Here is a 15585-nt window from a genome sequence, read left to right on the forward strand (position 1 = left end):
CAGTTGCCTCTAAACCTCTGAGAGAAGCACGATATCTTCAAGACCTCCTGACTATCATTTAAAGAGCAGAAAATTCAATATGACAAGTGGCCCTCACCTACTTAGAACAAGCTCTCTGGTCATTTCAGAGTGACAGAGTGTGAATAGTTTCACTGTGACTGGTTGTACGCTTAACAGAAGGTACTGTCATCTTTATTGTATCTGAGATTACATCGTCACAAATAAAAGATGGCTTTTTGCTTGTACCAACAGTTTGCCATATGTTCAGTTTGCTACTTTTCAGCTATAAAAACACATATCTGACAATCATGGGTCTAAAACAATCAAATGGAAAATGTTTACACATACTCCAGGAAAACCCTGTATTTGTTCTGGCTTAGGTTTCTACAAAAACATTCAAGCATTAGGAAAACAGATGCAAACCTTCAGACATTTTCCCTCACAGACATTATGCATGGCTTACTATACTGGAGCGTGTGCAAGTATACCAACAAAAATAAACCCAACATCAGGTCAAAATCTGTTTATTTCTCATGAGGCTAAGAATCAAAACACAATTGTGTACTCCAACACACAGCTAATTGTAATTTAGCAATTACTGCCTTGTAGGGTTGATGTTTCTAAGAAAGCATGAGTGAGGGAGTCAATTAAAGATAATTATGTAAACAGTGTCACATCCACCCAAAGCAATTAAATGCCCCTTTCTGCTGATCATTTGTAGAGTTTCACACAGATATATCTCAACCAAGAACACGTGTGTGTCTAGTTCACAGACAACACCTAGTTTCTGTGTAGTGTTTTGAAAACATCCTCAAAAGTTCTGTTTTATTTCATTAAAAATGAGTTTTATTTATTTTTCTTCCAAGTGGGCCAAAGTTTGCAGAGTTAAAAAATCGTTCTGCTTTCAAAACAATCACAAAAAAAGCACTCACACACAATGGCACCGTTAAATCTAACGCCCAAGCAGACAAAACATTCATTGTAAATAATAAAATGAAATGTGTAAATGACTCGTGGCAGAAACGACGGCATTATGGCCAAGTTATGTACATAATTACAACATATAAAACTAAACTGTTTGCAGACAGGCAATAGAACAATCAAAATCATTCCCCTGTGAAGAAATGGCTTCAGTTGGGGACATTTTACCAGAAAAATCAACCATCACATAACTGCATTTCCACTATAACCAATAAGCTGTAAAATTTAAAGGGATTTCATATTTGTGATGAAAAAAGTGTCTTCTCATCTTTAGATATATGACTGTTATTTGCACACAATGCAAATAACAGTCATTCTTTCCAAGGTTGTATTTCTGCATAATGTTTAAACTAACAAAATGTATCAAATAAGTTATAAAAACCTGTCTCTCCAAGCTGCAAAACAAACTGGAGGGGAAAAAAGAGCCAAACTCTACTTTGTAATACAAACGTCATCATCACATTGTCCTTTGCTGACAATGTAAACACACTTTAAATCAGCAGTTTTCACTTAAGGCCAACAGGGCAACACCCACAAGTCACCCGTCTCTTGACCACAGTTACATCAGTGGAGTTTCTCCAGCTTTGCCTGCAGGGACTTGAAGTTGCCGATGGTTTGTTGAAGGACAGAGTTTGGGCTCAGGGACTGCAGCTCCACGAGGTAACCGCAGATGTTGTCAAGACACACGTTAGTGAAGCGACGTCTGCAAAAAACAAAACAAAAACAACTTTGCAATGTTTGGAAATGGGATGCTTCATATAGTCTTAGTGAACTCTGACCTGAATAAATCACAGAGAAATGATCAAAGTGCAAACTAAACATCACATGTGGCCAAACGAGGTGAGGTTTTACATGTTTGTCCACGGTATCTGACTGCCTGCTGGGAGCTGGCATGATGGGCATGATCTGTTGCTTAGAAACAGCAAAAATGCATCACACTGAAGGGGGGGGGGGGGGGTACAAAAAACACTAGTGTGATCAAGATAAGACCTGTATTTAAAGCGTGATCATTTTGCTCCTTTTATGGAACATTTAATACATTTTCTATTTTTGGTGTAAAATTAGAAAATGTATTCACTTACTTAAAAAAAAATGTTCAGCGTCATTACTCTCTGTTACGCTTTTTAAGTACTTTCTTCCTGTGCTCACAGCATTTAAAATTTAGCTTAAGATTTTATCTAAAGTCTTGAAAATAAACCAAGATCATACTTTCCGGTGTAAATGTCTCGCCAGACTCGTCCCTGGAGAATTTATATTTTAACGTACCAACTACACATGTGCATAGCCAGCAGACTACCAGAAGGAAGACTACAGGAATGCCTGCTCGTGCATTGGATCTGCAGCTGTCCTTGTCCAAAATGGAGAATAATCTGGGCCTGAGAGGTTCTCAGTTCTGATCTTCACCCCCAATGAGTAAACAAAAGCATGCCTCTTATGACTTCTTTGTATGTAATCTCGGTTAAAGTTTCACAGGTTCATCTGTAGTACAAGAGAGATTAAGGGATTGTGTTTTAACTGCCTCTGCGCAAACTTAAACTCCCTATTCCAGTACTATTTAATATTAGTGGTTTTTATTGTATATGGTTCATTTTCATGGACTTTTAAATGGCTTTAAACAGTGTGCTCTTTTTCCTTTCAACATCTGTCCAGGGGACAAAAGTTCAACAGAGATTTAACCAACACTGGCACATGTACAGTAATGTTGATGAATGTGTATCGTCTCTAAAAGAAATAAAATAATCAGCTTACACACTGACTGATGGCAACAGTTGTGATAGTAATGCTCACTGGGGACCTTAGGTTAATGCTGTGAACACTACCGCAGCCACTACAGGCCAGGAGCTGAACAGACCGTAATTACCTGTCATAAGTTGGTACCCTGCTGGGGTCTTCTACATATCCTGAGAGAAGTACATGGATACACTCCACTAAATGAAGCGGTTTCCTCAGACGTTGCCAGCAAGGATCCTATGAAAAATTTAGAAACAAACAAACAAAGGGTTGGTTTTTTTGATTCATTGAGATAGGTGGATCATTACTGAACAGACTAAAAGAAAGTTCAGCTTAAAAAGTCACAGGGTACTGCATGTACCCGAGTTTTGAAGAGCTGGTCATAGACTTCCAACAGACGTGGCAACTGCACTCCAATCTCCTGCATAGTGGATGTAACGAATCCCACATCCCAGTTGAGCCGGCAAACCTCCTGCTCCAGGAACTTTACTAGAAACTCTGCAATCACAGGACACATCAGCTCCTTAGCATCGCATACTCAGCAATATGTTCACTCCCGGGTACGTAATTGATTATGTGCATGCATGCAAGTACCGATGATTTATATAAAATTAATAAATGCCTCCATAGGCATGACAAGCTTGAACATGCTGGTTATAAAAAGGAGGATAATTAAACAATTGCCTTAATCACCAACATGACCCTACAGACCTGCACACCAGAGACATGCTGACATAAATGATGCTAAAGGGAACTCCAATTATATTACTGTTGACAAAATTTTAAAGTGCAAGCTGGCAAATTTTAATCAGACTAAAACTCAATGTAATTACAGCTTACCCAAAGGGAAATATCTCGGTGTTCCAGCATAAATCTTTCCAAGCGATACCAGCTTCAGATTAAGAGACCTCATTCTATCTACTGGACTCATGGCCACAGTATCTTCCAGTTCTGAAAGAGAGAAGAGGCATAAGTGAGATATAAAGCATGCAAAAAAATACATAAATATAAAGCAGAAAGGGTGTGTGTGGGTGTGAGAGAGGGGGGGGGGGGGGGGGGGTGTCCCAGGTTGCATTTTTGCAGGATCTTGACATTTCGCTCACCTTTCTCCAAAATCTCCTGCCACAGCGAGTGCACCAGGATCGGGTCAGAGTGTCCAGCGCAGTGAATGATGGCCAGTTTGCATTCAGACAATTTGAAATGATCGGCAAACTCTCCATAGAGCTATGCAACAAAAACAGTTCCACAAACAAATTTCTATTCACTGTAAAAACAAAACTCTTTATCCATCACCTTTAAATTAGGGCTAGCGTGTTAAAATACTCCTAAAAACACTCTTCTCTGTTCCACAGTTGCACGTTACCTTTGTGATGTCCATTAGTTCCGAGTCCAACTGAGAGATGACATTTTTCACAGAGGGATGATGGGAGTACTGTCTGATCAAGGTTTCCTGTATCTGTACTTGGATACGCACAAGCTATGGCAGACAGGAAGTAGACAGAGCGTGAGCAGAATGTGCTGAATTTCAGGCTAGGATTTCTTTCACTGTAAGCGTTACAACGTGAGGGTTACCTCCATCTTCTCCTCCAGCTCATGGAGGAACTCTCCGTCAGATGCCTGAGCTGAGATAGAGGATGAACTCTTCGCAGACAGGATGGCTCGAGCGATGTACTCCAAACGCTGCTTCAGTGAGATCTCCGTGCTACATGATCAGAGTGCAAACATCAAGGTACTTTTTCTAAATTGTTTTTTAATAAGTTGAATATAACGTATACACTTGCTGAAGGAGTCAGTGTTGGAGGTGGCCAATTTTCCATGTAAATGTGTTGCATGTTGTGGCGTTGGCATTGTACTGCTGTGTCCGAACCTGTGCATGTCGGCGAGGCGGGCCAGTACGCGGGCAGCTTTGCCAAAGTTACGATTCTTCTCGTAGTAGCGCCACAGGAGGTCCATATTATGAACTTTACTCTGGTCCTGCTTGATCATATGCAGCAGATGTTCTTCCAAGTATGGAGAATTCACCTGGACCGCAGAGCACAGGGACAAACACGGGTATCATATACTGGTGTGCAATCACCATGACAATGCCAAAAGGCATCTTCAATTTGTTCATACACAAATGTGTGGAGGTGTAAAAAATAAAACTGCAAGAATCAGAGTAAAACAACACTGAATATGCAGTAAAATGTTAGATTTAAACATTTTTCTATTCATTTTTTTATTATTTTAGGGGAGTTTTTACGTCAAGTGAAAGACATTTTAGGAATCAAACATTTTTTATTTTTTTTTAAAAAATGTAGTTTCAACTTGCCTTGATAAGTATTTAAATCGGTTTTAATTCTCCTAGTTTTTTTACACACCAGTTGATTTTTATACATCTTCATTTATATATTTTTTTCATAAAACAATTTCTTTGAATGAAATTGAGGTGCAAAAGCTTTGGATGAATCAATAAAAAGGAGATGTGAAACATTCATGAATAAATAGAAAGGTCATTTGGGAAAGCAAATAAATGAGGAGCTTTATTTAAAAATCTAAATAATAATCTACAAACAAATTAAAACTAGAAATTAATTCATTACTTGATTAATTTGAATTTAAAGAAACTATTTTTTCCTTTCATTTGTTCTCTTATAAATTTCAGATTTTCTCAGCACCTGTCTTCCATGTATATTAGCTGTTATGTTTGGGGCAATAAAATCTGGTTGAAAATAGAATCTAAACCATGGGTGGGCAACTCCAGGCCTCGAGGGCCGGTGTCCCAGCAGGTTTTAGATGTGTCCTTGAACCAACACAGCTGATTTAAATGGCTAAATTAGCTCCTGAGGTTCTCCAGAGGCCTGGTAATGAACTAATCATGTGATTCAGGTGTGTTGACCCAAGGTGAGATCTAAAACCTGCAGGACACCGGCCCTCGAGGCCTGGAATTGCCCACCCCTGATCTAAACTGATGTAAGAACCGATGTCTGCCAACTAAAAAGAGAAAGAAAAATGAAAAGGTAAAACAAGCTTTACTGAAACAAAACATTTACGAGCAAGCAGACAGTACCTCGAGCAGCTTGTCAGTCAGGTCGGCCTGAATCAGCCAGTTGTAGAGCGCGATGTGAAACAGCTCGTCCTGAGACCTCTGGGCCAAACCCAGCATCTGCTCAAACTACACAGGAACAGATTTTTATTAGAAATGAAGATGATACACAGTGCAGCAGAAAGAAATGAGAGAAACTCCTACTCACATGAGCTGTCGCTTCCTCATTGCTGAGCATGTTGGGGTCAGAGGTCATGACAGGAGGACCGGGCTGTTTAGGGACACTGGGGGACTGTGGGGCAGCTTTGCTCTGGTTCACCAGCTCCTGCATGGTGTCTGTGATGCACTTATAACATGAAAGTCTGGAGGTTTAAAAAGCAAAGATAAAGAACGGTGATGACTACATCTCTGATGTGGGTGATTTGTTTAAGGCTTCTTCTACCTTTCCTGGAAGGCCTGCTGTCCCACTCTGTCCTGCTCAGGTTCTCCATTCTTGTAGAAATGAGGCCCTAGCCTCTGTGGATCCTTCTTCTCTGCCGCAGTGAGACACAACTCCAGGATTCCCTCGTAGAAACGCACTGAGAAGATAAGCAGCGTTAGAAAATAAATCTCACGAACAGTAATATATATATATATATAAAAATAAACAGAGATAGTGGAGATGTCTTGCATCTCCTTACCCTGTCTGTACTGGGAGCAAACAAGTGGGAGGTCTGTGTGCTGGCTGATCTGTTGGTAGAGCCGTAAAGACTCTCTCAGTGTTCTCTCTTTATCTGCTTTATTCTGGATCTGCTTGGAGCTCTGCAGCAACTCATTAGCCTGAGTGGGGGACAAGAGCAAATTCAGTGCTGAGACACATGAATCGATGTGGATAAATCAATAACCTCTTAGTACAAGACCTCATTGCCTTAAAAAATACCATGATTATAAGAAATGTGAAAACAAGACGCACACATCAATAAAGTAAGAATGTGATACCCCTGAAGCAGCAATAATTGTAACTATACTTAACACAGAGGTGGAAAAAAAAGGTGTGTGTACGAACCTTGGAGCAAACGCTGTCATCGCTGCTGTACAGCAGTGGACAGATGTCACGCAGGTGATTGCTGATAGCATCCACGGAGGCGTTATCTTTGATATAGACATTAATGAGTCCTGTGATGAGCGCTCCAGATAACTCCTTGCCCCTTATCACAACATCTTTAAAACTTGCTCCCTTCATCTGCTCTTGAAACTCCTGCAAATAACAAGAAATGGCAGAATGACAAAGGAGCACTCCAAAAACAACGGGGAGCTTCAATTGAATACCAGGTTTTACTGCAGGGGTATGAGCATCTGTTTGCAGTGCACATATGCACCTTTGGCAGCTCAGACATAATGAGGCTGAACTGATGATCACAGAGAAGCTTCCAGAGGGCCAGAGTCTGATATGAGCGATGCACTAACTGCTGGATGGCCTGCAGGGACACTTTCTCATAGACTTGAGCCTTGGCTGGAAACAGAAATGACAAAGGAAAAAAAAAAAAAACTTACACTGTGTTTCCTTTCCCACATTTATATATAGTGTAATAAAAAAAATATTCAGGGGAAAAAATGAAGCCTGTATTCATGACTCACTGTGATATTTCCTCTGGAGTTCCTGCTGAACCTGCTGAGAGCTGGCTCCATCAGGACGCATGAATCCCAGCAGCCTTTGCTGCAGGTTGGCAGGGGAGCTGAAGATAAGAGGAAACAACACAGATGTTATACAAGAGAGATAGGAAACAAGAGTCTGTTGAAGTATATTTTTATCTTTTTAGCATCTACAGATCCTGTTTTGTGCATTAACATCAAAAAGGAAAGTGTTTTGGTTTTTTGAGGGTTTTGAACAGAAGCTAGTTTGAGGGGACGTCTCATCTAAACAGAACTTCATTTGATACCTTTTTCAGTCCTTAATCACCTGAGCTGAACTGTTCTCCGCAGACTAAAACATTCAGCAAAGTTAAACCATCTGTTCATATCCCAGCTGGTGTTACATCATGTATTCTGCTCACTGAACTGAAGGAAATCTTTAATTCTTTTTACATTTATATTATTCTACTCCTTTAATTTGAAGGCAATGTTGCAAAAGATCTAACAACTTTCTGAGGTATCAATACAGCTATTAACTCAAAATAAGAATAAACAAATCTGTAAGGAGCTTCACCTTGCAGCACCGAGAGAGGAGGGACTGAACTGAGAGTTTTTATCCAGAAACTCCTGCAAGCCGCAGAGCTCGTGAAGGACTGACTCCACATCAAATGAATTAACACTGCTTTCCAACTGTGGGGGTAAAGGATGAAAGCTAGTGTTAATTATTAACAACATGTAAGAGATAGGAATAGTTTTATTTACTTAGCGCCATTCAAAATAAAAATCACAAGGAGCTTCACATCAAATAAAAACCACAAAAGAAGGACAATAAGGACAAATAAAATGCTAAATGAATCCACTGAGCTCACAGATTGAATTCTAAACTTGATTGGGAGCAATGAGATCAGTAGAGGTATGACATGGGAACGTTTGGGAGGATCTTCTGTAGATCATCCAAACTGCAGACGATCTACCTGCCTCAGTAAAAGCTCGTTAAAGAGTGAATTACAGGACAGATTTAGAAATAAAACTAATATTTCTCAGCTGACGAAAGCAAGAACAAACCAGGTCCTTAACATGCAAATCCAGTGGCAAGCACCAATCAAGTGTCAAAGACAAGATCTCTAATAAAAGGAAAGCTAATCCAGATTTCGAATGAACCAGGGGGACGGGCTGACAGGGGCACAAATTTTATTTCCATTCAACCGGAGAAAATTATCTTGACATCCAAGATTTTTTTTACAATCCAAACAATTCTGCTGTGAGTAAATGTAACTGTAATGTTACTTACAATACTGACAGTCTGATTCCCTTTGCTGATAGTTTTCTCGACAGCAAGGCTGCCATCCCAAATATTTCTGTTCAGAGTCAGCAGGAAAACAGGAGAGGAAGACATGTGACTCAGCAGTTTAAGGACAACATCAACACACATCAGCAACCAAAGCTTTGAATCAGAGGCTGAGTATTTAAGCTGTGACCCAGAAAAATGTGACAAATGATGACAGGCTTTACTAACCCGAGAATGCGTGCAAAGTAGATGCAAATGCCGTTGTGCTTCCCGGAGAAAATCACCTCAGGGCCAGCTGACATAGGTGTGATGGGGGCAGAGCCAGACTGCATTGATGCAAAGGGTGTGGCCAGTGCTGGGGGTATAATACCTGAAGGGGGCATTAATAATGCACGATGGTAAATATTATAGTTAGCGATTAAAATGATTGTTTTCTTCACGTACAGATCTTGTTTTGCATGATTTGGTCACATCCCACCAGCCAGGTGGACACAGCAAAATGTTTGTTCATTTACCCGGTGCTGGAGAGCTCATCACAGGCCCAACAGTACTGGGTGACGCCAAGGCTGCAGGAAATCTCATCTGTGCTTCTCCTCCATATCTGATCAAAATAGTAAAAAACAGCACTGACTTTAGTTTGTGCACACTGTGAACGACTGGAAATATTTACATATATCAAACCATTAACTGACCTGAAGAAGGCTCTGGTAGCCCATTGTGAAACCTCTCTGTCGCAAGCAGCACTGGAGCAAGCGAGGATTAAGGCTGTGGCACAAGCCTGCTCCTCCTGTACAGAAAACAGTAATGATTCAAAAATATGTTGCATGTGATGAAGGTGTCTGTGTGTCACAAAGGCTGCTAGCTAGTCACATGCATAGGCTTACTGCTACATGGTATGATAAGGGGATTATAAAACATTACACAGTGATTGTCATTGTGATTTTACCCGGTGGAGCTTGAAGAAGCGTTCAATTTCTTCACTTTCCCCTCCAGCACAGCTCACCAGGAGGTGACGGAGCTGATCTACTGGTCTCAGCTTTTGAAAAATATGACTCCCCTGAAGGAGATTTGACACTTTTAGTTGTACAGTTATGATAATGTCTTGTCACACTGTAACAAGATTAAGTTTACGTATGCAACATGAAGCATCATGACAACAATTTTAACCTTTGCAGAGAGGAGGACAAACTTCTGTGGAGGGATGTTGTGCTGCTGGACCACCACAGGAGAACTGGTGATGGGGATATGGTCCTTGTTCAGCGGAGTAAAAAAATTGGCCGGTCGCTCCTCATTAATGGCACAAAGAGCCCAAGAGTGTCCATCTACATTAGACATCATCTGCAATGCAACATGTGCAGCGAACATGACAGATAAACTGATCAGTATCTAACAAAGTGCCAAAGAAAGGGAAAACATACATTTAATTTATTCATTGCATGACTTTTTTTGTGCTAACCTGCGTCTCCATTAAGGGCTTCTTGAATGGAAAGGAGTCGTGATTGATGCACCACAGAATGTCACTGTCCTCTGTCTCAGAAGCAGCCATAAGAAGAACACCTGATAGATTTCAAATGTATTAAAGACAGATGTGGTTCCTTGCCAACGAAGCCCCGGTACGTTACTGAACGAACAAATAAATGATTCAGGATCTGAGTGCCATTTGCTTATTACCTTTGCTGTGTAGTGCCTTATGTACTTTGGAGGGTTTCTGGAGGGTAGAGGAGGCAGAAAAACCTGGAGGAAGGCGAACGTGTACCATAGCTAGTAGGCTAGGTCGCACTGCAACGTTCTTCTGGTGCGGAGGTGCAAAAGGTGTAGTGCTGAAGTAGAGACGCACACCTGCAGAAACACAGTATCAGTACAGACCGATACATAATGCACGTATTCTAGTATTTCATCTCATACTGATTAATATTTCATAACATACCTGCGTGGGTGACGGCAAGAAGATGGCAATCTGAGGACTCTGATCTGTCAATCACAGAGATCTGTACGATGGGTTTGAAGACCGAACGATCTATTGTCCTGAAAATGGAAAAACTGAATTTTTCAAATAGGCAGAGAAAAAAAAGAAATACTCTCCTCTGAGCGGATAACAACACAAAAAGAAGCTTGATTGATGTCTATTAAACTAAAACATGCCTCGCAATGTTTCCAGCAGCCGCAACAATTGAACTCTGTGACATTGTTGCCACGCGACTCATTCCTTGCCCGTCAGCACCCAGGTCATACACCTGAAAAATATGAAAGTATTTCATTATTTAAAACGACAGGTGATTACTGCACATTTATTGCTTTCCGGGCCGATCAGAAAGATATGTACGCACAAAATGTGCCTCATACCTGAAGGACACCTTTTTCTGAGCGTGTGAAAAGTGTGTTACGAGAGTTATCTATTGCAATCTGCACAATGGGATCTGTGGAGAGAAGCAACAAAATGTTCCAGTCAGCTTTAATCAGGCAGATATATTTCACTCCACCTGAAAACGTGAACCTGCTCCTTACCATCTTCAGAGAAGGAGAACTGAAGAACAGAAGGGATTAGGAAGGACAGAGAGCTCTTAGAGTGGTTGATTTTTCTGCAGCGTTGGCTCAGCCAGCCTGCCTCAGCCTGGTAAGCGATCTCATAGAGGCAGCCGTCCTTCCCCGCCATAAAGATGCGTCCCAGATCTGTGGAGGTGATGGATAGGATGTAGGTGTTGTCTGTGGGGATTGAGAACAGAGGGTCTGGTAGCAGCTGCATCCCACCAGACATGCTGTCATTCAACCCTGAAACAAGAGAGAGACACAAATATGACCCAGATAAACCAGCGTAAGCACATCATGATATCATAGGCACTACTCCCATTACCCAACTCTGACATCCATACAAATATCCTCACACCGATTCTTAAAAGTGTGCTTGTCTGGCATTTGTTGTTATATAGCTGACAATGTAAATGGTAACAAACTGAATACATGCCTTTAAAACAGCTGGATATAATTTAATGTACTGCTGCTTAATACCAGGGTTGCTGCAGGATTTGAGATGGAATGTGTAACTATTAATGTTAAAAGGAAAACCTTTTCTTTTACCTACAAAATATTACAAAAATTCTGATGAGGAATCACTTACCAGCTTGACCTTTGGGGAAACTGAGCCCAAGGATGACCACGTCCACAGAAGTGGCCAATACTAAGAGGTAGTGAATGTGTGGCTGTAAAATCCCTGAGAAAAGAAAAACAGAACCCATAAGAATTACTCAAACAAAAGATGACAAATGCTTTGCGAGTGCCTAGGCGTACCTTGTTTTGGTTTTACTAGGCCGACTGCCAAAATAGTTTCAATCAGGCCATCAAAATAGGCCACGTCTCCTCTGCAAGGAATAAAAAAAGAGAAAAAAAAATGCCTCAACTCCTGGTTTTATCATCAATAAAGACTCTCAACAAAAATATTATTACTAATAATATTAGCAGAGTTTGTGCACTCGACTTGGTTTGTAAAAGTCAGTCAGTCCTGTTTTATCCAAGAGGTACGCACCCATCTTCGTAATTCCACAAAAAGATGTCATTGTCGATTGTAAGCCACGCTCGAGAAATTTCAGGGAAAACTCCCATCATGCAGTTGAACTGCATGTCTACAAGTTGGTTAAGCTGAAACTCGTATTACTTGTGGAACAAACACAAGTGCAATGAACATATTTTCTACTCGATATGTCAGATGAAAATCATTGCATTTGTTTTTCCTGAATGAACGAAAGGATACGGCTGAATTGCTCCACGAGCTCAGGTGGCAGAGGGACTCGGCGGACTGCACTGAGCTCTGGCAGGTTAGGCACACTGAGTAAACCAGGCCCCTGGAGTGGGTAGTCCATATCTGACACCCCAGAGAGGGACGGCATATCTGTGAAGAACAACAGGAAGTCTGTTTATAGTATTAAGTTTTTCTCCATCACTGTAAAATAAGGTAAGCAATATAGTTGTTGAAATATATAAAGATGTTACACTGAAAGGTGTTAAGACAATGGTTCATTCTATATCAACTGACCAAATGCATCAAGCTTGGCCGTCTCTGGTTTTCCTGAAGAAAATTCCAGGACTACACTTCCAAATAAGGAAGCTGACAGGCTTTAGCTTTTAGCCTAGTGCATGACACTCACATTGTGAAATTTAAGCTCTCTTAAATACCATCTGTAAAAATATATATTTTTTAAAAGTCATGCTGAGAAAGTGAGGCTGAAGTTATAAACAAAGACACCAAATCTTTGCAAAAAAAAGAAAAAAGAAGAAGAAGTAACAATTACGTTGTTACGGTGATGTTTTGGCGGGTTTTCTGGGGGGGCGGGTCTGGAATATCAACGAACCATTCATCTGATATGAGTAATTTGGTAGTACAGAAAACACCTCATATACGGAAATCTGTGTTCCAAAAACTATTAAAATTTTCATCAAAATTCACGCTGTCAGAAATATATGTTGAACTTCAGCTACACTTTTGAAATTCCATATTCCTTCAGTCACATCAGCAGATATTTGGCCTAAAATATTTGAACGACTACTTAGCTACTAGGAGAACTACCTACAATATATGAAAATGGCTCCACAGAAAATGGTGTCTTAAAAATGCCCCCTAAACACAAAAACAAACTGATAATAAGGAGCGCAGTTAGCACTGTTGTCTCACAGCAAGAAGGCACCGGGTTCAAATCCAGTGTGGCGTTTGCATGTTCTCCCAGTGTCCCCTGGTACTCCAGCTTCCTCCCACAGTCCAAAGACATGCATGGGGTTAGGTTAATAGGTGATTGCCTAAACTTCTAAAGGTGTAAATGTGAGAGTTAATGGTTGCCTGTCACTATCTGCTAGCCCTTCAACAGACTGGAAACATGTCAAAGGTGTACCCTGGCTTTCGAATTTTTGTCAGGAAAATCAGAGATGGTTAGGCTGAGAATTTTATCCAAAACTTGGTCAAGTGATATGAAATAATTCCAATGTGAACTTTGCATTTCCCTTATCTATCTTTTTAACTACTGAGCAACAGAATAATTTAGCCCCTTAAAATAAAATACCATGATGCAAGCGTAACATAGAGATGCTTCATTTGCTTATAAATCTGTGGAGCAGATTTCGCTTTCCTCCTTTTACAGTTAAATAAAATAATAATAATAACCAAACAAAAAAAGAATCACATATGGAGAATACATTCTTACAATGAGATGATCTACGGGAGTTTAACCAAATATTTTGATAAAGCTTTTTGCCTTAAATCATTTAATTAAAAAAAAAAACCCTAAGTGCTAAACCTTCACATTTTCATGCTTTTCAACACATCACCCTGAACTTTTTAAACTGTCTCTCTTCACCCAAACACATCCATATTTCCCACAGTCACTCCTGAAATCTGTATTTTACACACACATGAGCAACAACTGCTGCTCAGATCCTCTGTAGGAAAGTTTTGTCCAAAACCTCCTGCAACATTTGCTTTCACCGACATTATCCATCCCAGTTTTTCCTCTACCCTTAGTGTTGCATGAGCTGTAAACAAACAGCTATCATTAGGTCTTTCCTTCGCCTTAGCTTACTGTGTGAGGGGACTCCGAGCAGTTCTGACAGGTCGGGAAAGCATCGGTCATCCTGCAGGTGTCTGTCGATGAGCCGTGAGGAGTTCTCCAGGGCTTCAGCGAGCGCAGCGGCGGGGCTGCTGGGTCCAGCGGGGGACGGCATGGCTGGGCAACCACCGCTCACCTATCCTATCTGCACAAAAAGCAGTTCACAATTAATCGACTGCACAATTTGGCCAGATGCCCTCCGTAAATACCCGAGAGAAATAATCAAGCGATACACCAAAAACTTTAACTTTTTTTTTCCAGTTGCTGCTAGCTAATGTTAGCTAGTTGACAGAACACCGGTTAGCTTTCTGCTGCCACTAAGAACCTATTATTTAGCATACAGCTAACTGCCAGCTAAGAGTGAAATAAAGCATTTAAAAGTGCGGTCATTGCTTTACCCAAATGAAACGATTCCGCGTGTTTCTGGTGTGTTAGGTCAACGAGTTGAGTTGATCAGTTGAGCAGCAAAATTCAAAGAATTACCCCCAATACACATATACAGCTAGCAGCCCGCCAACCTCATGCACAGGAGTAGAGAAAAGGTTATTTCCGGTGTAACTTCTTCTTCGTCTCCTTCAGAGTGTGTTGTACTGCCATCCACCAAAGATACACAAGAAGAGCTGTAAAATATTCCGCAAAATAACCACTTAAACCATTGAAAGACGTGCTGTATTCTGTTTCATCTGCAGTGCTGTTTCAAATAACGATGTTTTCAAATCTACGTATTCAATTGTTCTTGTAAATTTGATTTTTTTTTAAACGTGAGACGCTCATTCTACAAAGGTCAGCAGTTTTAGTTTCTCAAGCAGAAACGCAACTTTTATGTTTTATTATGCATTCAAAAAAGGTTTGCAATCAAAAATTAAACCTTCGAGTGTAACATAATGTTTTATTGCAAAAAATAGTGATTAATTATGAATATGTGTAATGTGTGCTGAATCTCATGATACAACGATAAACTAATGACAGATACTAAGTATGGTTTTATTTCAAACAGATCAACATCACTGGCATTATTAAACTAAACACGTCACAAACTCCCTAGACAAAACAAACAAACAAAAAAAACCCCAGTGTGTTTGGGCTATCAAGAAAGGCGTTTTATACAATAGATCATGATATTTTAATAACAAATAATTGATTCAGTGGCATTACGGTGTAGTTTTAAATTTGGTTGGGAGTTAGTTAAGAAACAAACAATAGTTTGTGAAGTTAAATGATTGTTACTCCGTATGTATGGACATTGCTTGTGGCCTCCCCCAGGGGTCAGTGTTGGGCCCCAATTGTTGTTCAAAAGTTACACAGTACATCAATGTGAGGTGTCCACCGTGTTAAAAATGCTAGTTTTTGTTGATGACACT

The 15585-nt window shown here is 40.4% G+C and overlaps 1 protein-coding gene across 1 annotated transcript; it reads right to left on the reverse strand.

Annotated features, from left to right (window-relative positions):
* Positions 1-508: 508 nt before the first annotated feature.
* nup155 (nucleoporin 155) lies at positions 509-14786 on the reverse strand. The gene is made up of 34 exons (XM_085279632.1): positions 14623-14786; positions 14198-14369; positions 12382-12519; positions 12157-12253; positions 11922-11992; positions 11752-11844; positions 11142-11405; positions 10980-11053; positions 10779-10870; positions 10564-10661; positions 10308-10475; positions 10093-10193; positions 9804-9974; positions 9583-9693; positions 9329-9423; positions 9152-9237; positions 8865-9006; positions 8640-8706; positions 7923-8038; positions 7355-7452; positions 7096-7229; positions 6783-6974; positions 6418-6556; positions 6180-6315; positions 5946-6099; positions 5762-5866; positions 4580-4734; positions 4285-4414; positions 4076-4189; positions 3816-3936; positions 3553-3663; positions 3074-3210; positions 2843-2949; positions 509-1684 (listed from the first exon to the last, which is right to left on the reverse strand). The coding sequence occupies exons 2-34, from the start codon at positions 14337-14339 to the stop codon at positions 1546-1548; spliced, it is 4098 nt and encodes a 1365-aa protein (XP_085135758.1). The 5' UTR covers positions 14340-14369; positions 14623-14786; the 3' UTR covers positions 509-1545.
* Positions 14787-15585: the final 799 nt, after the last annotated feature.

This window comes from Mchenga conophoros, linkage group LG7, assembly GCF_057382185.1.
Source record: "Mchenga conophoros isolate Kocher_MC1m ecotype Shallow Benthic linkage group LG7, M_conophoros_male_GT1.1, whole genome shotgun sequence".
NCBI lineage: Eukaryota > Metazoa > Chordata > Actinopteri > Cichliformes > Cichlidae > Mchenga > Mchenga conophoros.

Coding starts and splice junctions, on each gene's coding strand:
- nup155 (XM_085279632.1), bottom strand. CDS start 14,339: ATGCCGTCCCCCGCTGGACCCAGCAGCCCCGCCGCTGCGCTCGCTGAA. Junction 11,845..11,921: donor CCTAGTAAAACCAAAACAAG/GTACGCCTAGGC, acceptor TTCTTTTCTCAG/GGATTTTACAGCCACACATT. Junction 1,685..2,842: donor AGGGTACCAACTTATGACAG/GTAATTACGGTC, acceptor TGTTTTTTGCAG/ACGTCGCTTCACTAACGTGT.